The sequence below is a fragment of the Ursus arctos genome, unplaced genomic scaffold (genome assembly GCF_023065955.2).
Source record: "Ursus arctos isolate Adak ecotype North America unplaced genomic scaffold, UrsArc2.0 scaffold_8, whole genome shotgun sequence".
NCBI classification, from domain to species: Eukaryota; Metazoa; Chordata; class Mammalia; order Carnivora; family Ursidae; genus Ursus; species Ursus arctos.
In genome coordinates, this window is record NW_026623100.1 from 65,766,191 (window position 1) to 65,791,581 (window position 25,391).

A 25,391-nucleotide genomic window follows, 5' to 3' on the forward strand; every position below is an offset into this window, starting at 1 on the left:
CTCCCAGACCTATGCTCTTCCCCAAGTCATCACCATCCCTCCATATTTGCTCACTGTGTGACTCAGGGCGAAGGCCTTTGCCTCTCTAGGCCTCAGGTTTCTATTCTCCTAATGAGGGGAAGTCTGACATATCTCCCTGGGGACTGGGTGAAATGGTCATTATGTGCCAGGCTTTCAGACATTAGTGAAGGGGGCGGGTGGCTGGGAAATTCCAGGAGGAGAATGAGTCGGTATCCTGTGACTTCTTGTCACACCCAGCCCAGGACAAACAGCAACAAGCAGCTCAGAGTGGAGCCCAGACAGAGGACCCCAGCCTCTTTGTACCTCCAAGGCACTGCCTGGTTCGGTGTTGGATCTTTCTAGGATGGAGGAAACAATTTGAGGGCTTTTGAGGGATCACTAAAGAGGGGAGGAGCACATTAGAGATAATCCCAGGCCTGCCTATTTCACAGGTTTGTGCCCAAGATGAAATGAAATCATTAGTGGGAGAGCATTTGAAATAAGTTGAAAGTACCAAATAAATGGAGGGCATTAGCAGGCACGGGGTGGCCTCTGTCAATCCAGCAGGGGTCCAGTGATCTGGGGGATGACATCTTTGTTGTTAGCTTGACTGTTTTCTCCCCAGCCCTGGCCAATCCCAGCAGCCTTGCCATAACCCTACAGCTCTGGAAGCAGAGCCAGGCAAGAAAGATCTAGGAGAACTCAGAAGACTGGAGCTTGGGTCCCTCCTGGAAAGGAACTGAGCTTTTGCTCCCCATCGGCGATACACTCCTCGGGTTCCCACTTCTGAGTTCGGCATCGGCTTCCCAAATCGCCTCCCCCCCATTCCCTTCTTCCAGTTCACACCACCCTCTGGGGGCAACTAAGCCGTTGCCGATACGACCTACTGCCCTCATTCACTCTCTGACTCATCTTACAGTCTGGCTCGCCTGCTTCCCCTGCCTGCCACCTCCAGGCTCCCCATTTCCTTTGTTCTCCCCTCACTGTGTACAAACACCATGCCTGTCTCCTTGGAGTCTCCTTTCATCTCTCCTTCCATATTCACTGTGGGCCCCAGGGGATGTGAGGGTGTGCAAATGTGTGAGGCCTTGCGATTGTGATCAGTGCCCGGTTTCTCACTCATCATTAGCAACCCTTCCTTACGTAGTATCCCCCAGGGCTTGATAGCATGCTCGGCCTAGGAGGAAGGGGGTGCGGGGAAAGTCACGGACCCACAACTACGGCTGTGGCTCAAATGTTCGTGCACAGTGCACGGACCTCAGTGAGGACGGGTGAAAGCGTGTGGATTGGTTGGGAGAAGGTCCACTTTACTCACATTGCATTGTGCGAGATTTTTTTTTTTTTTTAATGACTGCTTTAATTTTGAACTCAATTTTCTGAGGGATTGGACCAGGTGAACTTTGATCCTAGGTACTTCGTAGGAAAGAAGAGTGGCTGGGGGAGGTCAGGGCTGTAGAGGACACAAAATGCAGGTTCTAGAGAGAGGAGTGGAAGAGGCATTGCTTGTTGATCCCCGAGTAAGCAGGTCTGGAGGGAGAAGAGCAGGCAGATCTTGGCTGGAGCCCAGCTCTGTCTGTGGTGGGCGTAGAAAAGAGACCCTGCAGAAGCAGCCCCCACAGCCGAAGGGATGAGCTCATCGCAGAGAATACAAACTGCCCCGAATGTTTACCGTCCATTCTGTGGCTCCCTCTTTTTCCCCACCTCTCAGCACTGGGATTAACCATAAAAAGGTATGCCAGGAGGGAGTTTCAACCCCAGAAGCAGCAGTAATCACAAAAATAATGCTGTTTCCTTAACGCCTGCTATGTGCTGAGCACTATGCTACGTGTTATGTACAAATGATCAAATTTCATCCACACAAGCACCTTCCAAGAACGGTGTTGTTACTCTTCCCATTTTGTAGCTGAGAAAACTGAGGCCTGTAGAGGTTAAGTAACTTGCCCAAGGCCTCATAGTTTGTATGTGGCAAATCCAGTTGAGCCCAGGTTGGTTTAACACAAAATGTGCTCTTCTTTTACCCTTCAAGATTTGGAATGTCGGTTTGGGAGCTGGTTGCTAGGAAGGTGGTGAAAATTGGCAGAAGCTCGTGCCTGGAATTGGAGGTGACAAAATCCAATGGGCAGCTGGAAATGCACCAGTGGAGTCTAAGCGCAAGCACGAGACTAGCAGTGGAGATTGGGGCCCCGTCTGTAGAAGAGAGCTCAAATGAGACCCGTGGCCTCTGTCCTTGACACTCTCTCTGTCTAGTAAATGACTTGCAGATCAGGGCCTCCCATCCTGGTCTCTCTGCTGACCTTACTTGCTAGAGTGCAGTATTCAGATCACGCGCATCAGACACGGCCAGGCCTGGGTTGCGTGACTTACTAGCTCAGTTACCTCATCTATAAAATGAAATAATAACAGTGCCGACATTGGTGTTATTGAGAGGATTAAATGAGATAATGTTAAAGCACTCTGCACACTTCCTGGCATGTAAGCACAGCTGTTTATTACTGCCTACTGGACAGTTTCACTTGGCTTCACCTTGAAAAGTCAAACACACCACATTCTAGACTGGCATTCAAGACCTACCAGAGACTGGCCGCCATATATCTCCTCCATCTTGCCCACCCAGTAGGAGAACCTCACAGCCAGCTGATCTACCCCTATCTTTTGACCCTAATATGCACCTCACTGCCTTTCTGCTGACGGCACTGTTTTTATATCCTATGTTGTCCTGGTAGCCGGGGGCAGGAATTATAGGAGCAGACTAACCTTGATATAAAGAACTCCTTGACACCTAGAAATGGGCCACTTCTAGAGGTAGCAGGCTCCAAATCCTGGAAGTGCTCAAGGAGAAATGGAGTGTCAGGGATTCATGTATCAGCAAAGCCATTGAACTAGATGGTATTTAAAGCCCTCTTCTCCTAAAATTCCTTAATTGTTAAAAATACTATTTTTAAAAAACTATTGTATTTATTTGAGGGAGAAAGAGAGAAAACACGAGTGGGGGAAAGCAGAGGAGAGGAAAGAGCAGGGAGCAGATGTGGGGCTCGATCCCAGGACCCCGGGATCATGACCTGAGCTGAAGGCAGATGCTTAACCGACTGAGCCACCCAAGCGCCCCCAAAATACTATTTTTTTAGAGCAAAATATAAAATGCTCAGTTTATCTTCTTGAAAATTAAGATCAGAGGGTTTAGATTCTAATATATGAGTTCAATCAATAAAAAATAATTTTCAGCTCTCTCTCATGGCCAATTAGAGAAAGACAATGAGACGAAGAAGAGAGAAGAGAAGGGGGAGAAAAACAGGGAAGAAATAGAAAGGGATGGGGAAGACGGGAAAGAGAAGTGGAGTCATAAAGGCAGGGAGGAGGGGGGAGAGAGTGGGTAGAGGGGTGAACAGCAGGGCTTCTGGGGAGAAGCCCCAATAGGAGAGAAGGTGCTGTAGAGGATAGGTAAATACCCATCGCTGGCAGTGTGACCATTTAACAGAGCTATCACGAGCTGGGGCATTTTGTAATGTAAGGATTTGACTGCCAGGAAGCATTTAAAACTAATAGATTTCCATCAGAGGTTTGGGGCTTCAACTTACATGGAGGCTCTGCCGGCCTTTTGGTCCAGTGTTGGGTTTCTCCCAATGTGCGTTGGCCAGAGGAGCGTATTATACATTGCCCTTAGAAATTTCCAGCCCCCAGATAGCACGAGACTGGATGAAGTGGCGGTGATAATGTTTCCTTTGTGCTCTGAGGGCTAGAGGAAGGGCCTGGAATTCAGCTGGAGAAGGGCACCCTTCTCTGGCCATGCCCTGCTAGCCGGTTGCACCTGGCCAGTCTTGCATACTTCTGGAGCCTTCTGGGCCTGAGAGCTGCTGAACCTGGTGGCCTCAGAAGATAAGCAAATGGTCCCTGTTTGCATAAATGCAGCCCTTCAGCCCTGCACACTGCGCAAGGCTCACCCCTGTGCTCAGAGTTCACAGGGCACCAGCTCTTGTGGTTTGGCGGATCTAGAATTTTTAATATCCTGAGAAATTCCTGGGCATTAACCCCTGGTCAGACTAAAGAGTTTCTTCTTAGTTGTCCCCCTTTCCTGCCAGAGGTACTCGGCAGAGGAGGACCAGGCCCTGGGCTGGTCTGTCTCTGTAGCACTAGGTAATGGACCAGCAGGCTTTCTCCTTTCTCGAGGTGAGCCTGCAGAATGATAATGGCAGCAACAGTAATGATGATGACTGCTACCATTTCTTTATTATTATTTTTTTAACTTTAAAGATACTTATTTATTTATTTATTTGAGAGAGAGAGAGAGAGAGCACGAAAGTAAGAGCACAAGCAGGGGGAGTGGCAGAGGGAGCCGCAGAGGCAGAGGGAGAAGCAGACTCCCCACCAAGCAGGGAGCCCGACGTGGAGCTCCATCCCAGGACCCCGGGATCATGACCTGAGCCAAAGCCCATTGCTTAACCAACCGGGCCACCCAGGCGCCCCAACAGCTACCATTTCTTGAGTGCATGTCTAACGCCCAGCATGCTGCTGTTTTCTTCTTTCTTTAATCCTCACAACAGCACCACGAAGTAGTACTATTTTAATCTCCATGTGACAAATGAGGATACTGAGCCTCCTTGAGGAAGGAACAACCCAAGGTCACATGCCTAGGAAGTGGCAGGGCCAGAATAGGAGCTTCTGTCTGCCTGACTCCAGCACCCATGATCTTTCCCTCCGCGCCGTAATACCAACTTCGGAAATGAAGGTTCATGCCAGACCCCTGGCTGATAGGCCCCAGGGGGAGCTCTTGTCTGCTGAGATGCTTAACTCAACCATCCCTGTCCTTATGATGCAACCCCCCAGCTTCTAACTCACCTGGCTCCATGTATTCATGTAATCAACAGATCTTTTTGAGTACCCCTGGCCAAGAACATAAATCAGTAGGTATAGTTAATGAAGTCTTCAAATTATTTAGATTTCTGGGAGGAATCACGAGAATTCACTAATAGTGGTTATTTCTAGGAATTTTAATGGGGAAGGGGGGCTTTTATTTTTTCACTTTATACTTTTTTTTATTTTCACTGCAGGCATGTATTACTTCGTTAAATAAAAACTAATCTAAAAAGTTTAGGGGAGGGGCGCCTGGGTGGCTCAGTCGTTAAGCGTCTGCCTTCGGCTCAGGGCGTGATCCCAGTGTTATGGGATCGAGCCCCACATCAGGCTCCTCCGCTAGGAGCCTGCTTCTTCCTCTCCCACTCCCCCTGCTTGTGTTCCCTCTCTCGCTGGCTGTCTCTCTCTGTCAAATAAATAAGTAAAATCTTTTAAAAGTTTAGGGGAGAAAAAATAGAAAAGAAATGTTAACACCTGGTTGGAAGGTTGGCTTAAAAATAATGAGTAACTCAGGCGCCGGGATGGTTTAGCCGGTTGAGCATCCAACTCTTGAATTTGGCTCAGGTTATGATCTCAGGGTCTTGGGATTGAGCTCTCTGCTCAGCAGGGAGTCTGCTTCTTCCTCCCCCTCTGTGTTCTCTCTCTCTCTCTCTCTCTCTCTCAAATAAATAGAATCTTAAAAAATAATAAATAAAAATAAAAATTAATAAATAATAAAAAAGTGAATAATTGAGGGAGATCCAGGGTTGATAATAATTCTCAGCGGTACCTGGTTATTGGCAATCCTGTGACCTTAGACAAGTCCTTGACCCTCCCGGGGGCTGTAAGAAATGACCAGTAGATGACTCCTTGCTTCCTGTATCCTTTGCTGATTCACCTCAGAAGCAGCGGGTCAGGAGGCCAGGGTTAGAGGTCAGCCTGAATGACGGGCAGTGGCAACTGGGGAGGAATGACCAAACGTTGCCCAGGAGCTGCAGGCCATATGACCCCGGATGACCCACCTAAGCCCTTGGGCCCTGTGCCGAGGCTGTCAAATGCTGAGTCTGCCCTTGATGCCTCCCTAGGTCTCAACCAGTTCTGACACTGTAGCATTCTGTTGTCTGGACGGAGGGAAATAGGGGAGAAGGAGGAAGGTGGGGATCAGGTCTGAGGTGCTCGTGGATTCTCACTGAAGTGGATGGGCCGATCTTCTTCTTCCTGGTTTTCTCTGAGGGGCATCGAAGCACGAGTACACCCAGACCCTGTCCAGGACAAGGTTGCGAGTGGAGCCCAGCTCACCTCACTCCCCAGCCAATACGGTTCCTGATCCCAAAGTGTTTCCTTCTTGATGAGAGAATTCCTAGCATTTGAGAGACCCACCATTCCTGTTGTGTTTTGAGCCATCCAAGGAGACTCAAGGTGGGACACAGACTGGGGTCTCCTGATGTCTATTCCCCAGGGCAGAGAATCACTGAAAATAGCACTGTTCTTCCCTTTACTGTTGTCTCTTTTGTTTCTTTTTCCCTTACTGCCGGCTCCTTGAGATCTATCACCAGGGAGCCCCAAAAGGCGAAATAGGTCTGTGACAGAGTGGCTGTAATAAGAGATAGAAGCAAAGACCAGTCCACTAATTGGGTTTTTTTGCTCTTTGTGATGAGTCGTGAGTACCGGTTAATCAGATACCGATTGACAAGTAACCGCTGACCTGTGATTGCACTTTATAACTTACCAAGTACTCTCACGTCTGTTATCCAACTTTCCATTCTTACCCACGCCTTCAAGGTTGGTGGGTATTCTCTTCCGTTTTACAGATAAGAAAACTGAAGTCCAGGGGCTGACGCCCTAGATTTCAGAGCAAATAGGTGGCAGAGTGTGTGCTAGCCTCCAGGCTGCCTGACGTGCCCAGTGCTCCGCACATCGTCCCTCTACGAAACCTGGGAGGTGGCCTTCCCATGAGCATCCCAGGACTTAGCCTCTCTCCCAGATGCCAGCGATCCTGACAACCTCCTCCAAGCCCGTGATTAACACTCTAACCCACTCATCTCGAGGCCCCCATAAGACGCCTCAGGCAGAAGCATTTTCAGCAGAGACCTGCCTGCTTGAGCTCGCAGAGAAGGGAATGGTGCCCTGAGCTTTCCTGATGGTTCCTGAGTTGGCAAAGGTGCAGACACCACATGCCACTGCTGGCTCTCCAAGGCTCCTTCCTGCCTGAACCCAGGAGACAGCTGTGGCACAGGGACAGGGCCACCAGTGGGATTAGGAGGCTGCCGTTTCCTGGCTCCGTAACCTGGAGGGAGTCAGTTCACCTGTCTGAATCTTAGTTTTCTTTTAAGGCGAATGGGGATCATACTTGTTATCTCGCGTGGTTCTTACGGTGGTTAAATAGGATGATTGATTTAAAAGGACCCAGGCCAGCTACAGGCGCATGTCAGGCTGCATCTGAGACCCGTGTCTCCTGCGGCATGGGAGAGATTAGCTGGCAGCGGCCGAGCAGAGCCTGTCTGGCTTCTCTGTGAAATCGTACCTGATGGTATCTTCTGAGAGGCTGGCTGGGCCCGGCTGTCTCCACTCCGGCTTTCCAGATCAGTCCTTCATGAGTACTGGGGCCTCCTCCCTCCTCCTTCTGGTCTTGCACCCCAGTTACTCCTGGAATAGGAAGGGGTGAGCCTCTGAATATCCTGGGCTGGGTCTGTAGACTTGCATGGTCCGTATAATGAGCTTGACTGTTCATTGTCCCGGCCGCTGACCTGCCTCTAATACCTGGAACCAAGACTCTGATCAAATTGGGAAATTATTCGGAAAGAACATAGTCAATGTAGGAGCAGATACACATAAAAATTCCTTAATTATGAGACTCCAGGCTTAGACTACGCCATCTCTGGGCCTCAGTTTCCTACTCTGTAAAGTGAAGGGGCTCGGGGTCGAGGATTGCTGAGGTCGCCTTAGTTACGCTGTGCTTTGTAGCAGTCTCTCAAGAGTCAGACCACGGCCCTGGAGCTCCCCGCCCTCCCTCTTCCAGCCCCTCAGCGGCTGCTGGCCTTTTAGTTACACTGGACTGATTGAGAACCAGTAGGACCAAACCCAGTCCTGTCTGCCGGCCCCACCCACCTATCTTTTGCCTTGAGGGATCACAAAGGCAGCATTAACTCTGGGGGCTAAGAACTCCAGGGAACTTTTCCTGGGGACTAGGACCCCTGTATTCCCAGCCCCTCTGTTTAGGATCCCCCAGCCCGAAGGGGACCTAGGGATTTGAGACCTCCCTGTCCCTCCCTGCCCTCCATAGATGATAGAGCAGAGATCTGAGGAAAAAGAGCAGATGGCCACTGGTATCCTCAGAAAAATGGAGGAAAATTAAAAGCAAAAGCAAACAAAGCAAAACCAAACCCTGTTTCTAAGCAAAGAACCGAAGTTGTGCATGGTGTATTTCAGAACGTGAGGGTGATGCTGACAGCATGGGCTGAGCCTGGGGAGAGGGTGGGGGCTGAGACCTTGCACCTGGATTGGGGCCTACCCACAGATTTTGTGCCAGGACCAACCCCCTCTTCTAGCACAAGACAGGCTCTGTCAGGCAGGCTTGGCCGATAGTGTGGGCTAGGCAAGTGGGCAAGCCTTGGCGAGTCACCAGAAAGGCAAATTCAGTTGTCATGCAGACCACGTCTGTGCTGGGTCTCAGCGGGACCAGCAGAGAAGCACAGGGGCAGTGGGCGAATGGAATGGGGTGATAATGGACAGTCAGACATATCCAGAATTCTCTTCGTGGAGCCCAGGACCCAGCCGGAAGGAGAGATCTTGAAGCAGAGTTTCAGGTCCAAGGAGGAGAACTAACCTGAAAGCCGACGAGCAAGATCCAACAGAGAGAAGCCTGTCCTGGGCATCACATCGCGGGGGTGGGGACAGGCTGAGAATTTGGGGTCCCTGGTAGTCTTGGCTGATACATCAGATTCGAGGCCTGATTGGCAGCTCAAATTCCTCCTGACAATGTCCAGATGGGTTTCTCGAATCCAGAATTTTGAATGAGAAGAACATGGGACTAGGTGTGGGTAGCTGGAGAAGGTGAAGGCTGAACAAAGAATTGTTTGGAATCAGAGGTCTTTCTCCTTCCTTAAAAATCACCAAGAGGGGCGCCTGGGTGGCTCAGTCAGTTGAGCGTCAAATCTGTAAAAAAAAAAAAAAAAAAAAATCACCAAGGAAGAAAAGTAATTAAAAAAAAAAAAACACATAAAGGGGTTTGTCGTGAAAGGAGAGATCAGACCTCCACAAGTCCACCTCAAAGGTATAGAAAATATAAAATCAATGGGGAAGGGTGCCTGGGTGGCTCAGTCAGTTAAGCATCTGCCTTCGGCTCAGGTCATGTCTCAGGGTCCTGGGATGGAGCCCCGCATCAGGCTCCCTGTTCACTGGGGGTCTGCTTCTCCCTCTCCCTCTGCCCTTCCCCTGCTTGTGCTCCTTTGCTCTCTCTTTCAAATAAATAAAATCTTTAAAAATTTTTTTAAATTTTAAAAATAAAATCAATGGGGAGGCTCAATTTTATATCTATAATTAGAGCAAATTTTTAAAATAATGATAATCATGCCTATGATACTATAGTAAAAGTTGATCCATTATTTATTGCTGGTGGTAATTTAAGTGGTATAATCTTTTTTTATTATTATAAACATTTTGTCTGTCTTAGAACATACTGCCAGGTTACCTTTCTAACAGATTATACCGCTTAGGGGCGCCTGGGTGGCTCAGTTGGTCAGGCGGCTGCCTTCGGCTTGGGTCATGATCTCAGGGTCTTGGGATCGAGCCCCACATTGGGCTCCCTACTCCGTGGGGAGCCTGCTTTTCCCTCTCCCTCTGCCTGCCGCTTGCCCTGCTGTGCTCTCTCTCTCTGTCAAATAAATAAGTAAAATCTTAAAAAAACAACAAAAAAAAAGTCCCTGCTGGGGCTCCTGGCTGGCTCAGTCCGTAGAGCATGCAACTCTTGATCTCGGGGTCCTGAATTCAAGCCCCACGTTGGGCATAGAGCTCACTTTAAAAGAAAAAAAATGCATCCCTAGAATCCCTTAATAAACTCTTAGACATTTAATACAGTCCTCCTGAGATAACAAATTCCAGAAATTTATTACCTTCTGTAAACAGTAGAACTTCCCTTTATTTATTTTTATTTTTTTAAGATTTTATTTATTTATTCGACAGAGAGAGAGACAGCCAGCGAGAGAGGGAATACAGGCAGGGGGAGTGGGAGAGGAAGAAGCAGGCTCCCAGCAGAGGAGCCTGATGCGGTGTTCAATCCCAGGACTCTGGGATCACGCCGGAGCCGAAGGCAGACGCTTAACAACTGAGCCACCCAGGCGCCCCAGAACTTCCCTTTATTTGTCCTAAAAGTCCAAAGTATAGGCTCTCCCTCTATGTACCAGGATTGATTGGAAAAGTCTGGATCATTCCTTTTCACACCTATTTTATTTTATTTTTTTAATTAACTGAGCTCTGTGCCCAACCTGGAGCTCGAACTCACTACCCTGAGATTAAGAGTCGCACGCTCTGCAGACTGAGTCAGCCAGGGGTCCCCACACCTATTTTGATCATATAGTTTCCACGTCTATCCTCTTAACCTTTCTTTGTCTTTGCACACCAAAGAGTCCTATTTTTTAATAGCCCTTGGATGGTTTTAGCTGTCCTTCTCTGGATCTCTCTCTCCTGCCTGTCCCCAGAGACGCACTGAGGGAACTACACACAGCACTCCAGATCCAGCTGCATCACCATTTTATATTAGGGTAGGATGATTTTTGTTTTGTTTCCAAAAAGCCTTCATGATGGTGGCTGGCCAGATGCTAGTGGCTTTTTTAGCTCTGGCAGCATATTAAGCCAATGTCTTCTGGGAACAATAATTACTCCCCCACCTCCTGCCTTTCTTTTTCTTTTTTCTTTTTATATTTCATTTTATTTTATTTATTTATTTTTTATTTAAAAAAAAATTTTTTTTAGCTTATCACTGACGGCACTCCCAGCTATCATTTAATGAGCAGAGCTAGGATTCCTTTTTCCCAGAACGTAAAACTGTAATTGAAGCTCATCTGACATTTTTTGTCAGCTCAGTGGCCTAGAATGCTCTCGAACATTACCACTTAGGAGGATCTGGGGGCATCTGTGGAGCTGGGTGTCTGGCCAGTGCTCTCTTTCTTGCATGATTTCGAATGGAGATCAGTCCTGTCTTTTCATATCTGAACATTTTTCCATCCAGAGACGTGCCTGTTTCTGTTTCCTTTCCCTAATCCACCCCCACCCCTGCGTTATGAGAAAGTACTTCCCTTTCTCTGCCTCCTCCCCTTCCCCCCCACCCCCCATCTAACTTTGACTAATCTCTGATCTAGAACCATGCCATTTTAACCTCTAAAGGGCTGGCCACTGGCTTTCCCGAGTACCGGAATAACCGTGGAGATTAGTCAGACATGATTTCCTCCTGCTGGAAACATGTCGCTTTTCTTATAGCAGGTTTTGCTCCCTAAAACATTGAACAGAACAAATGTCTGGAGTAGAAACAGCATGGGCTTTGGAGCCAGGCCGACCTGGACCTGGATTCTCCATTTAAGTTGAATGGCCGTGATGCGACCTTGCATGGATTCCTTACGCTGTCTGAGCTTACAGGAGGAAAATGACGGTGCCTTAGTGTGCCCCTTAAAGCGTGTCCCACAGGCCACCTGGGGATCTCATTACAAAGCAGATTCTGATTCACTAGGTCTGTGTAGGGCCTGAGATCCTGCATTTCTTTTTTTAAGATTTTTATTGAGAGAGCGAGCACAGGTAGGGGGGAGGGGAGAGGCAGAGGGAGAGGGAGAAGCAGGCTCACCACTGAGCAGGGAGCCCGATGCCGGGCTCGATCCCAGGACCCTGGGATCATGACCTGAGCCGAAGGCAGACATTTAACCGACTGAGCCACCCAGGCGCCCCTGAAATCCTGCATTTCTAACAAGTCCCCAGGTAACACTGATTCTGGGGGATCTCAAAAAGCCCTGATTCTTTAATGTGAACTTTTAAAGACCACAGATGCCTGGGCCTCATCACAGGCTCCCCAGCCCCTTTGCAGTTTGATTGGCCGTGGGGTGTAGTCTGGGCGCTGGGCCTGGGAAAAGCTCCCCAGGTGAGTCTACTATACATCCGAGTTTGAGACCCACTTCTTTTTTTTTTTTTTTTTTTTTTTGCTATAAGGTAACTGAATTTCTTTTTATTTATTTATTTATTTAATGATTTTTTATTATATTATGTTAGTCACCATACAGTACATCCCCGGTTTCCGATGTAAGGCTCGATGATTCATTAGTTGCGTGAGACCCACTTCTTAAAGGGTTATTAGAAGTCAATGTGGAACACCCGACATGCAAAGACAACGATGGTTTTTCTTCCTCCTTGTTCTTTGCCCTGTTCTCTCTCCACCCTAGTCCCCAGCCCTTCAGTCAGTCAGTCAGTCAGTCAGTCAGGAAAACCAGGGCATCAGCAGTTGCCCTGTGCCTTCCTCACTAGACCCCTCCCCGGAGCACCTGGCGTGGGAGTTTCTACAGCCACTCATGAGGGGAAGGGCCCAAGACAATAACGCGACGTGGCCCGGCCGTGGGAATTTTAAAAGCTCCCCAGTGATTCTAATACAGCAACCAAGTTTGAGAAGTCATGCCTTTATGCGGTGGCAAAGAGTGACGAATGCTAGAATGCTGTAAGTTACCAAGGGGAGTGCAAGGACTCAGGGCTGGAGTGTCCCAAAATAGGAAGCCAGGCCAGGCACCAGGTCCCTAAGATCTCATGACCCGGTAGTTAAAGGGATCAGTTATCCATGGCTCCAGCAGGAGGGGGTTTCCTGCCTTGTCTCCTTCTTCCCCCATCTCCACCCTCCTGCCAGGTTTCCCAGATGCTCAGACCCTGCTGCTCTGCCCCTTTGCCCTGCAACAGTGAGTGTGGGTTGGTCCATTGATGGAGGAGAAGCTGGGATCAAGGGTCAGTTTTTTTTGTTTTGTTTTGTTTTCAAAGATTTTATTTATTTGATAGAGAGAGACAGCCAGCGAACGAGGGAACACAAGCAGGGGGAGAGGGAGAGGAAGAAGCAGGCTCCTAGCGGAGGAGCCTCATGTGGGGCTCGATCCCAGAACGCCGTGATCACGCCTTGAGCCGAAGGCAGATGCTTAACGACTGTGCCACCCAGGCGCCCCGTCAAGGGTCAGTTCTATTCTGGATAAGAGAGCCCAGGGAAAGGACTTGGAACCCCCTCTGGGACGACCCCAGGGATTCCTTTCAGTTCCTCAAACATTCATTGAGTACTTGCTATGTGCCAAGCACTGTGCCAAGCCCTGGGACCCTGAGGTCTGAGTAAGACAGGATCCCTTCCCTTGAAGTTGCTCACAGGGGAGACAGGATGTAAGCAATAATGGGCCACCAAGGGAAAAGAAGAGCAGTGTGTGCTGGTTGTTGAGGAGGCCCAAAGGAGGAAACGTGCAGATGTGAGGGGATTGGAGAACACATCCCAAACACTCAAGCTGGGTCTTGCAGGACAAGTAGTGGTTTTCCAGGTGGACGTGGAGTGGGAAGAAGCCCAGTGTTGTGAAAAGGCCCAGCACATTGCAGGAGCTGGAATTCTTTTGGCGGAGCGGGTGCACAGAGCGTGCGTAGTGAGTAAGCAGTAAGAGGAGGCGGGGAGGCCGGGCCAGCCCACCGGGCAGGGCACCGCGGCAGACTTTGGGTTTCATCCTGCAAGGAATGGAGGCCTTTGAATACTTCGCAGCAGAGGAGAGGCACGCTCTGACTTGTGTTTCTGGTGACTGCCCCCGGGCTGTCATGTGGAGAGCGATGGAAGGGGACGCTGAGGCAGGAGGGAGCTGATGGACTGTCGGGGGGAGTCATGAGGATTGAGGTGAAGTCAGCAGGTGCACTCGTGGATGGAAAGGTGGGAACGGTGGGAGCCCTAACAAGAAGGCAGACCTGATGGGATTTGATGACTGGCCCAACGTAGGGGAGGCATGAGACACACGCAGGGCAAGGCCTGGGGCGAGGGACGTAAGGTGCACAGGGCACAAAATTTAAGGAATCGTTCACTCAAAGGATCGTGCAGGTGCTGGCCTTGAGTGAGAACGAAGCGTCTAGGCTGGGTTCAGGCCTGTGCTGTGGGGGTGGACCGGATGGTGAGACAGCCCCCCCCCCAGCAAGGCCTGGGGGGAGGTGCATAAGCACAGCTGGTGGCAGTGGTGTGACAGTGAGGACCGGCAGCTCCCCAGGGCCCCTGGCTCTGCGGCAGCTCTGCCCTTGGCCTCTGAGGACGCGTGGGGCCGCTCTGACTGGCCCACCTTCGCGCAGGGTCCCACGGCATCCTCACACAGCCCAACCTCTGACCCCCCAAAAGCAGCCCTCCACCCCTGTCCCGCTCTGTCCCCAGTGGTGGGGCCTCCACAGGTGGCAGAAGGGCCCCCTGCCCCCACGTGGCGACCGCACCCCCTCCTTTGAGAGCCCGCAAGCAGGTCAGCTGGTCCCACTGGGAAAAATTCCAGCGGGGAGGCAGCCAAGATCTTCTAGTGGCTTCCGGGTGATCTCAACCTTCCGGGAAGCCTGCGATGAAATCAGAGGACAGCTGGAGTGCCCTGGGGCAGCACCCTCCGAGCGGCCCGAGTGAAAATGCATTTTATGGAGTCCCAGTTTACCCAGTTTCTGCGAATCCATGATCTGCTAAGCCCCAGAGTCCACCAGCGCCTACGGCGTGTCTGTGCCAAGCACCGGGCTGGGGGCTTTCACACAGCACAGCGGCTTACGGAGTGGGACTGGGGATGGTGGGTTCGAATCTTACCTCTTCGTGAACTAGCGGCATGACCTTAGGCTAGTTACTCTCGATTTCTTCAGTTGTTGAGTGGGGAGAGGAAGAGTAGCTTTCTCTCAGGGTGAGGACGGAGGTAGTGTTTGCTCAGGGCTTAATTCAGCCCCTCGACGGCAGTGCTCAGCAGTACTTGTCCGCCATCCTGGAACAGAGGCTGTTCCCATGTGACAGATGTGAGAGCCGAAGGGGCTAACTTGGTCTCGGCCTTGCATTTAGTGGGCCGAACCCCGGTCTCCCGGCCATCTCCAAAGCTCATGTGGCTTCTGGGGCCTCATACTGCCCCTTAGTGCTGCAGAGTCTTCTCCCTTTGGCTTTTCTTCTGCTTTCCATGTCAGCTGAAGATTACACCTGTGCTGAGAGCCCTCTTCTTGAGTCGGGAGCCAGTTAGCTAAAGAGCTGGGCTGCCCGGGGACGGTATCTGTGCTCCCCACCCTGGAATACCGGCTGGGAGCTCAGTGCCAGGATTCAAAAGCCTCCTCATGGTGAAGCAACCTTCCATCTGTATCCAGAGCAAACAGATCAGGTGCCTATATTCCCCGTGGGATGCCCTCTCTTTGCCTCACCTAATGGTCTTACCGACAATGGGAGCCTTGGCTGGAGCCTAGGAGACCAGAGGGGAAACTTTGTTTTGGTGAGGGCCACAAGGCCCCATCTGGGACACATCTTTTGTCCACTTCTGGAAGGACCACAGAGCAGGGAAGCCAACCCTCTCACCTGGTGATGCTGTGGCCATCTTTGAAAAGCCCGTCTCTTAACCCCTCTGTGTCTGCAGGCCATGGAGAGCAAGCTGCTCATCGGGGGCAGGAACATCATGGATCACACCAACGAGCAGCAGAAGATGCTGGAACTGAAGAGGCAGGAGATTGCGGAGCAGGTAGGGCTGGCGGCTTCAGGTCCCGTGGGAGCACATGGCCTGGAGGTCTTGTCTGGAGGACACAGGGCAGTGAGCCATCAGACGTGCTACCCTGGGTCCCATGGGTCCACTAGCCCAGGGGCCTGCCTCTGTCAGGGACACAGCCAGCTGGGGGGTGAGAGGAAGTGTTCCCCGTAATGTCAACTGCTATAGCTTGCCCGGTGTTAATTCCCGGGCCTTCCACAAGGGTATAAGTTCTGTATGATGATGTCCTGAATCGTCAAGAACCACACTTTGTTCGTCCTACCAGTCATCTATGATACCACATGGGGAGAGGGTGAGGCAGCTGGGAAGCCAGTGTATGGGAATCTATGTCGGCTTGACACTCCTAGAATGTGCGAGCTATTCGGGATGGGGTCTCCATCCACAGGGGGCAATGTGCGGCAAAGACATGGCCATATGAGCTAAGAAGAAGGTTCAGAGAGGCTCCACTGATGATGCATAGGAGCAGGGGCCATGGGCCGCTCTCTTCTCCTTCCCGGCATCTGTGGCCGCAGTGGAGCCAGATCCCGTGACAGGCAGAGTGAGCTTGTCCCCTGAGCTCCTTGGCCCTCCCCGGTACACGCCGCCCCACTGAGCCCCTGTGCCCTGCCTTGGCCTAGAAACGCCGTGAACGGGAAATGCAGCAGGAGATGATGCTCCGTGACGAGGAGACCATGGAGCTCCGGGGCACCTACACGTCCCTGCAGCAGGAGGTGGAGGTCAAAACCAAGAAACTCAAGAAGGTGAGAGGCCGCAGGGGGCTGAGGGCCCTGCAGCCTCTGCCCAAGACAGTCACCCACCCGGGGGGTCTGTGCTTTAGGGCCCCTTCCCCGCATTGCTCAAACTGTTGGAACCCTGAGTGACTTCGCCGGGGCTGCCGGGCTGAGGAGCGGGGGGAGGCGGGGTCGGTGCTGGCGTGCACCGGAGCCTCTTCTCCTGGGCCAGGCTGGGCCTGGGGGGCTGGGAAGGCCTTCACTTCCAGTCTCCCATTGCCATCGTCACAGCAGTGGGTAACGTCCCCTGCACAGTGTCATCAGTGGGTCCCAGCTGGGTAGCCGGGCCCAGGATAGGAGTGTCAAGGAGGCCTGAGGAGACCCAAGGCTGGGGGAGCGGGGGAAGGGAAGGGATGAGACTGTCTGATCTCAGGAACCCTGCAAAGTCCACAGTCAGAGAAGGGCATGTATAGGGACAGGAAGCGGCGAACGCCAGCCCAGATTCTGGGAAGAACCTGGAAATCCCATTGGGTTGCCCATGTGGCTGGCCCAGAGCAGGCTAGGCAGAGGCCCAGCCACAGTGTAGTTTCCAGGGACAGAGCTACCTCCTGCGGGTTCGGAGCAGGATAGCAGGCTCTCTGCTGCCCTCCACACCCCCACTCTTGCGGACTTAGGCCCCCTCCCCTCCGGAAGCCCTGCACCAGCAGTTCTGTGCTTGGGTCCTGATTCGGACTCTTCTCTTACCTGGTTGTGTGACCTTGAGCGACTGTGTACCTGAGTCACCTCTTCTGTAAAAAGAGGGGGTTGGGACTAAAAGGTCTCTCGGGTCCCTTTCAGTTTGAACGTTCCCCAAGGCTAACGGCAGCAGAGAGGGAGCGGGGAACAGGCCCTAGGGAAGGAGGGACAGGACGGCCCTTTGAATAACCTGGACTCGACTGGTGGAGCCTGAGCCTGCGGCTTCGGGGCCCAGGCCGGGTGACGGGGGCCTCGCCGCCACACCGCGTAGCCTCTGAGCGGCGCCTGTCCCCACGCAGCTCTACGCCAAGCTGCAGGCGGTGAAGGCAGAGATCCAGGACCAGCATGACGAGTACATCCGCGTGCGGCAGGACCTGGAGGAGGCGCAGAATGAGCAGACCCGGGAGCTCAAGCTGAAGTAGGACCCCCTCCTCTTCCCCTTCCTGGTCCTCACAGCCGTCCTTCGCTGCCCGGCCTCTCCCCGAGGGGCTTACTTGCTTCCTCAAGGCCTCGTTCCAGCCCTTTCTTCCCCCAGGAGTCCAGGTGCCTTAGGAATACAATGTGTCTGAGGGGTGAGGACGAGGTCTAACTTCCAGAGTTACGTGTATCTCCTCTGTTTCCTTCTCCTTCCTCTGCTCTGCCATAACGATGAGCCCCCAGAGTGCATGGTGGGTACTGGTCAAGAGTAACCCATAAGGCCCTGAGCCTTCAGTCTTTGCACTGGAAGCAGGGATTTCAAGTTTTGTGATTGCTGTAGGGATCCTCTCTTCCTCCAACTTTCTGGTTTTTCAATCTCTTCCGTTCCCTCTGCCTCTTTGCTTCTTGCTTCCACCTTCGCGTGTCCCGTGTGGTCTCTCACTCCCCGGTTCCCCATCTCTACCTCATTCCTGCTCCCAGGTACCTAATCATCGAGAACTTCATCCCCCCTGAGGAGAAGAACAAGATCATGAACCGGCTTTTCCTGGACTGTGAGGAGGAGCAATGGAAATTCCAGCCACTCGTGCCCGCCGGAGTGTGAGTCTCTCACTGCCTGGTCTGGGCACACCCCCCCCCCACTAGGTTGGGGGTGGCCAGGGGCCTGCGGGGAGACAGAGGTCTCTGTGCATTTGGAGATGGGTAGGAAAGATGCAGGTGGAGGATGGATTTCTCAGGACCTAACGTAGGGGACTTCACGAAGGAAGGGTGTTCTGCCCAAAACAAAATGTCTCAGGTGCCCCGCGAGGGCCCTAAGGAGGGGAAGAGCATCTTAGCCTTTTGGCAGTCCCAGTGAACGATAACATTTTGGTCAGTCTGGTGAATATTCATTTGTCAGGTGCTAAAAATAGCAACAATAGTTAATATTTGCCTTACTGTGTTGGGCACTGTGTACAGGACTGTACGGACAGAAGGGAAATCAGACACAGTCAGAGGAATGCAGGGATGTGATCAGATCAGGAAATGATAGTGGTGTGACCCAGGCTTTATAACCTCACGCAGCTCAGCTTGGTGATTCAGCATTTCCACCTGTTTCCATATAGCCTAGCTCCTAGGTACCCGTTGCATCCACTGGCTGGGTGTGTAGCTCCCTCTGCTGGTGGCTATGAAGAATAACATGCTACTCAAACCCAACACAGGGACTGCCCCACTCAGCTGGACCACTGTCCCTTAATTGAAAATCTGTGTACAGAGCTGTTTAGGAGGCTGGATACCAAAGCACTTCCCTGGAGTTTCTTTGCTCTCTCTGTCTTAGGAATATTAATGACAAGATAGCGCAAGATTCTCCCCAACACTGGGTGGGGAGCTAGCTATAAAGGTCTGTGGCTTCCCACTGGGGCATCACATGCCTACTCAATCTCTCTACTGTCTAAAAGGCTGACCCGGGGGCGTCTGCCTTCGGCTCAGGTCATGATCCCAGGAGTCCCACATCAGGCTCCCTGCTCAGCGGGGAGCCTGCTTCTCCCTCTGCCCCTCACCCCACTCGTGCTCTCTCTCTCTCCCTCAAAAATAAATAAAATCTTTAAAAAAATAAAACATAGAAAAATAAAAGGCTGACCCCACCCAAGCTGACACTATGCTACTTTGTAAGTGGTAAGTTCATGAGTTGAGGACTTTTCAATGGTGTTGCTTTGGACTTTATTCAAAGCTTCCCGGTGATTCTGCAGGAAAGCCAAGTTTGAAAGCCTCTACTCTAGTGCCCTCTACTGGAGGGAGATGCTGGAGAGGCTTCTGATCAATAGGTTGATTTTGTACTTAGAAGAGTTCCTCAAATGAAATTTTGCAGGGGCTCCTAGCTGGCTCAGTTGGTAGAGTATGCAACTTTTGATCTTGGGGTTGTGGGTTCAAGCCCCGTGTTCGGTGTAGAGATTATGTAAAAATAAAATCTTTTTTTTTTTTTTTAAGATTTTATTTATTTATTTATTTATTTATTTATTTATTTATTTATTTATTTATTTTAGAGAGAGAGAGAGAGCATGGGCAGGGTGAGGGGCAGAGGGAGAGGAAGAGGGAGAGGGAGAGGAAGCGGACTCCCTGCTGAGTTTGAGGCTCAATCCCAGGACCCTGAGGTCATGACCTGAGCTGAAAACAAGAGTCAACCACTTAACCAACTGAGCCACCCAGGTGGCCCCGGAAAAGGTTTTTAAACCTCTCCGAACCCAAATTGCTTCACCTGTAAAGTTGGGATAGTAAATGTACCCTGTAGCATTGTTGAAGTTGAAATGAGATAATGTGTGGGAGACTCCAGGCCACAGAGGAGATAATCAATAAATGGGTGCAGTCACACCAATAAGCCAATATTGTCATTACAGGGACTCCAGAGCAGCCAGTTTGCCTTCATCCTTTAGAAGTGTCAGACAAGGGCAGTTTGGTTTACTGCTCTTGTTTTAGATTTTGATTTTTTACCCAGGCATTCTCCAAGTTTAGAGAGGGAGCATTCCTTGCTTGAAATAGAATCAAGATAGTTAAACCGGTTTTGTGATAGAGGCAAAGTTTACCTCAGTGAGAACATTCTCAGCTCTGGGTTGAGTCCCTAGCTTTATTCACAGGTCTGTGACAACTGAGCTGAATCTGAACAGGGAGAAGTTCCAGCCTCCCCGGGCAGGGTAGGGCAGTGCGGAGGGAAAGAGAGTAAGCAGAGGGGCGCCTGGGTGGCGAAGCATCTGACTCTGGATTTCAGCCCCGGTCATGAGCTCAGGGTCCTGGGCCCAGTCCCGATCTGCACTCAGAGGGGAGTCTACTTGAGGATTTTCTCTCTCTCCCTCTTCCTTTGCCCCTCCCCCTGCTCGTGTTTTCTTTCTCTAAAATAAATGTAAAAATCTTACAAAGGGGGCGTAAGTAGACATGCAGGAGAATGCTGCAGGGTGGACAGCTGGCCTTCGGGGACAGAGGGACCAGATCACACAGACAAATCAGGCTCGCTGTGGCAGATGATTGGGAATGACCTGGAAGGAAAACTCACCCTATGATGTTGGATGCCAGTTTTCAGAACAGAAGAGAAAAAGGGGGAGATAAGACAGTGGATAATGACATCGGGGTCATCCCCTAAGACAGAGCTGAGAGATACCTTTATAATATTAAGGGGAAAAAATACTGTGATAGCAGCCATATAGCAGCCAGGGTGGGTCCTGGGACAATTCTTAGGATCTACTCAGCATATAACTATTGTGGGTCTCTGTTGGGAGGGGTGGATGCAGGCAGAGCCAGGCCCCTGCTCTGGGCTGTCAGCCACAACCTGCCTACTAGAGAGGGATCAATCATGGAAAGTAGGCCTGGGGCAGAAGAGGGAGTAGATGGGAAGTTTGGTGTCCCAATTACAGACTGCCCTCCCCCAGCCCCTTCTTCCCGAATGCCACCCAGAATAGCCCTGGCATCTTTACTGGGTCAGGCTGCCAATTCACACTGATCCACTGCTCCGCTCGCCCAGCCCTGTCCCCCGGTCCTATTCCCAGAGCTTGCAGCCTGCAAGCCGCTCCCAGCCCCAGCCTGGCCTGGTGTTCTCCTGAGAGACAGTACAGCATCCTAAAAAGAGTATTTGGGCAGATCCAGTTCCAAGTGTCTTCCTAATCGTTTGACCTCAGGCACAAAAGGCATTTTGCTGGTCTGAGCCTCAGGCTCCTTGTCTGCCCGGTCTACATCTCAGGAGGTTGTGGCAAATTCAAATTGGATATGTAGACACACCTTCTAAATGAGAAGAGGTGACGTCACTAACTCCCCACCCCCCCACCCCGTCCCCTTGAGTTGCGATGGCCGCTGCTGCTGTGTGCAGGCACAGCCTCCCCGCCCCGCTCCTCTCCTCCCCCAACCCCCTCCTCTCCTCCTCCTCCCCTCCCCCGCCCCCCCCCCAGGGGCCACACAGCTGCAGAGTGAGCTGGGGCTTCTACAGTTTCACCCTTCCCTGTTTTTTTCCCTAAAGTGGGGTCAGAAGGGCCCCCTAGGTGGGGTCCAGCACTCTTATGTGCTTGATAAAATGAACCACAAGAATGGCATTTCTGCGGCAGAAGGCAGGCACTGTTCCGTCAGCTCCTGCTCGTGCCACGAGTCAAGGACAGGATGTCCTATCTGTGAAGTACTCGGCCTGTTTCTTCTCTTCTGTCTGCCTTTTGGTTTTTTTGCATTGCTCCTTTGTATCCCTGCTTGAAATTAGCAAGTTGCGTAGAGAATAAATAATCATCACAGCTGCGGGGGTTGAGCCTTTGCTGTGTGCTCTGCTCACTGCTTGTCTCGCTTCATCTCAGCAGTTCTGTGTGACGCGGGAGGGGGTGGGGGGTGGGGACAGAGGTTTTCAGCCACTTCCCAAGGTAACAAAGCTGTAAGAGGCAGAGCCAACATTCAATCTCAGAGAGTCTCACTCCAAAACCAGTGTTACTTTGTTTTAATGGAAATACTTTCTTGCTTTCTTTCCTATCTTTGTTTTGAATCGTAAAAGCAATACACCACACTCGTCACACTGCTGAAGGGAAGAAGTCTGACATACTGTGAGTGGCTAGGATAGAGAGCAATGGAAGCTTTCATAGGTATAACCACTTTGAAAAGCAATTTGGCAATATCTAGTAAAGTTGAAAATATACATACCTTACAATGGAACCATTCCATTCCTAGGTATATACCCCAGGGAAACTGTTGAATATGAACTTGAAGATACCTGTATAGAAATGTTCACAACAGCACTGTGATAGGAAAAAAAAACAACCTAGATGTACATCAATAAGAGAACATTATACATATACATATATATGATGTTATATTGCAACCTTAAAGTGGTTAATATAAGCAAACTTGAATAATCTAATCTAGGGGTGCATGGATAAATCTTAAAAAAATGTTGAACAAGCAAAAAAAAAAAAATGCAGTATGTATACCAGACAGTACAAATTTTAGAAATAGGCATACAAATACCCATGTATATTGTTTATGAATATCCACATAGATAAGTAACTATAAAAACATGCACTGTGTTGATTAGTGCCAAATTCAAGAGAATAATTAACTCTGGGGAGGGAAAGATAGGAGTTTTCAAAAATGCCTACATTTTACTTCTTAAAAAAAAATCTGGGGGCGCCTGGGTGGCACAGCGGTTAAGCGTCTGCCTTCGGCTCAGGGCGTGATCCCGACGTTATGGGATCGAGTCCCACATCAGGCTCCTCCGCTGGGAGCCTGCTTCTTCCTCTCCCACTCCCCCTGCTTGTGTTCCCTCTCTCGCTGGCTGTCTCTATCTCTGTCGAATAAATAAATAAAATCTTTAAAAAAAAAAATTTGGCATAAGTATAACAAAATGTTAAATAGATGATTTGACAAAGCTGAATGGTAAGCATACACATATATATTGTTTTCTATACGTTTCTGAATGTCTGAGATAATTAGATATAAAGTGATATATTTTCATTATAAAATAGTTCAGATTTTGCAGAAGGGCATAAAGATAATAAAAGTCACCTGTAATCATACCATCCAAAAACAACTATTAACATTTTGTTGAATATGCAGACTTTTTTCTAAACATACATACACATCCACACACATTTCTTTTTTTTTCTTTTTTCCCCCTTATTTATTTATTTGAGAGAGAGAGAGAGCACAAGCAGGGGGAGCGGCAGACAGAGGGAGAAGCAGACTCCCCGCTGTCCACGCTGTATCCCAGGAACCCTGAGATCGTGACCCCAGCCAAAGGCAGATGCCCAACCGACTGAGCCACCCGGGTTCCCGCCTAAACATTACTTTAAAAACAAAACAAAAACAGGGTACCTGGGTGGCTAAGCATCTGACTCTTGATTTTAGTTCAGCTCATGATGTCAGGGTTGTGAGATCGAGCTCCGCATCTGGCTCTGCTCTGGGCAGGGAACCTGCTTAAGATTCTCTCTCTCTCTTTCCCTCTGCCCCAACCCCCGCCCAAGCAAAAAACAAAAAACGGGCGCCCGGATGGCTTAGTCTTTAAGCATCTGCCTTTTGGCTCAGGTCATGGCCCCAGGGTCTTGGGATTGAGCCCCACATCGGGCTCCCTGCTCAGCAGGGAGCCTGCTTCTCCCTCATCCCCTGCTTGTGTTCCCTCTCTCTGTGTCTCTCTCTGTCAAATAAATAAAATCTTTAAAAAAAAAAACAAAACAAAAAAACCCACAACCGTCATCCTTTTATTTGCTTTTTTATTTATTGTGTTGTGGAAATCTTTTCATGTGCACATGGAACCACACAAAGATTTTAATGACTCCATCATATTTCTTTACACATTTTTTGGTCCCTATTCCTGCACATTTGGGTTGTTTCTAGTTTTTTGCGATTGTAAATGATATCGCAGTAAACGTTCCTCAGCCAAATCAAGAGTCAGACACTAAAACCAACTGAGCAACCCAAGGGCCCCAAAAGCTTTTCGTTTCAGCGAAGTCCTATTTATCTATTTTTTCCTTTGGTTGCTTTAGCTTTTGATAGCATATCCAAGAAACCGTTACCTGATCTAGGGTCATGAAGATTTACTTCTGTCATTTATTCTAAGGGTTTTATAGTTTTAGCTCTTACATTTAAGTCTGTGGTCTATTTTCAGTTAATTGTTATAGATGATGCAAGGTAAGGATCCAACTTCATGTTTTTGCCTGTGGACATCCAGTTGTCCCAGTACCATTTGTTAAAGAGACTGTTCATTCCCCCATTGAATGGTCTTGGTACCCTTATAGAAAATCGATTGTAGATATAAGGGTTTATTTCTAGACTCTCAATTCTATTCCATTGATCTGTATGTCTGTCCTTATGCTGGTACCACACAGCCTTGATTACTGTAGGCTTTGTATTAAGTTCTGAAACTGGGACATGCGAATCCTTCAACTTTGTTCTTTTTCAGGATTGTTTAGGCTATTTGGGGACCCTTGCATTTCAAGCTTGATTTTTTAATCATTCTTTTTGTACTAACTCTTAAGAAGAAAAATGAAAAGAGGAACCACTAATCATCAATGGTCTTGCATAGTGGGTGAAATCAGCATATGAATCTGAAAGCTAAAAGAAGATTGGATTTCCTTCATTTCATCCCTTAGTCAAACCTTTTTATTGTAGAAAAAAAATAGAAAAAAAAAGTAAAGAAATATATGCTTTCTTGTGTTATAGTGTTTATTTGTCCGGCTGTCTTAGAACAATGAGAAGAAAATTCCTGCAAACGATGTGCAGAGCCTCCTGCCTACTTTGAATGATACTTAATTCTTCAGGATATTATTTTCCCCATTTTCAAAAGAAATCCGCTCTAATATAGCCTCTTCCCCACAGCAGTAACAGCCAAATGAAGAAGCGGCCAACGTCTGCAGTGGGCTACAAGAGGCCTATCAGCCAGTATGCTCGGGTTGCTATGGCCATGGGGTCCCACCCCAGGTACAGGGTAAGAAGCTGGGAAATAGAAGGGGGAAGGAGAGAAAGCCCAAGGGAGGCAATGCTCATCATCTCTGCTTGCTCAACTTACCTCGCCAGCTTTGCTATACCCAATATTGACTGGGCGCCTAAGAGCTAGGATCATCAGGGCCACTGCTCACGTCTGGTCTGATGTTCTCACCGCAGGCTGAAAACATAATGTTTCTGGAGTTGGATGTGTCCCCTCCAGCCGTCTTTGAGCTGGAATTCTCTCACGACCAAGAACAAGACCCCCGTGCGCTACACATGGAGAGGCTCATGCGCTTGGACAGCTTTCTGGAAAGACCTTCCACATCTAAAGTTCGAAAGTCCAGGTCCTGGTCAGTACCACTGTGGTTGGAGTGGGCAATGGACTTAGGAGGCATGGAGACCCTATGGGCTGGTTGAGGCCGAAGAGGGTTTTGGTTGTACCTGTGAGGCATTAAGGGAGGGAGAGAACTGGGGTCATCCGGGAGGAGGTCCCACAGCAAGCAGATGAGGGAAAGGCAAGTCCTCACTTTTCTGTTTCCTGCTGTTTCCCAGCCTCCCCATTCAC

General features: G+C 49.9%; 1 protein-coding gene across 5 annotated transcripts in view; it reads left to right on the forward strand.

The window, feature by feature from the left end:
* KIF3C (kinesin family member 3C) overlaps positions 1-25,391 on the forward strand; it is a 32,218-nt gene that overhangs the window by 4,338 nt on the left and 2,489 nt on the right. For 4 of the 5 annotated variants that reach the window (XR_003321937.4, XR_007190774.2, XR_006411502.3 and 1 more), the window contains exons 2-7: positions 15,429-15,530; positions 16,172-16,294; positions 17,299-17,417; positions 17,897-18,013; positions 24,719-24,827; positions 25,004-25,176. Coding sequence is in view for 2 of the 5 variants with exons in the window: in XM_026520253.4 (XP_026376038.2) it covers positions 15,429-15,530; positions 16,172-16,294; positions 17,299-17,417; positions 17,897-18,013; positions 24,719-24,827; positions 25,004-25,176 (743 nt within the window). In the remaining 3 variants the exon portion in view is untranslated. The remainder of the gene's footprint in view (positions 1-15,428; positions 15,531-16,171; positions 16,295-17,298; positions 17,418-17,896; positions 18,014-24,718; positions 24,828-25,003; positions 25,177-25,391) is intronic. The other variant, XM_026520262.4, reaches the window with a different exon arrangement.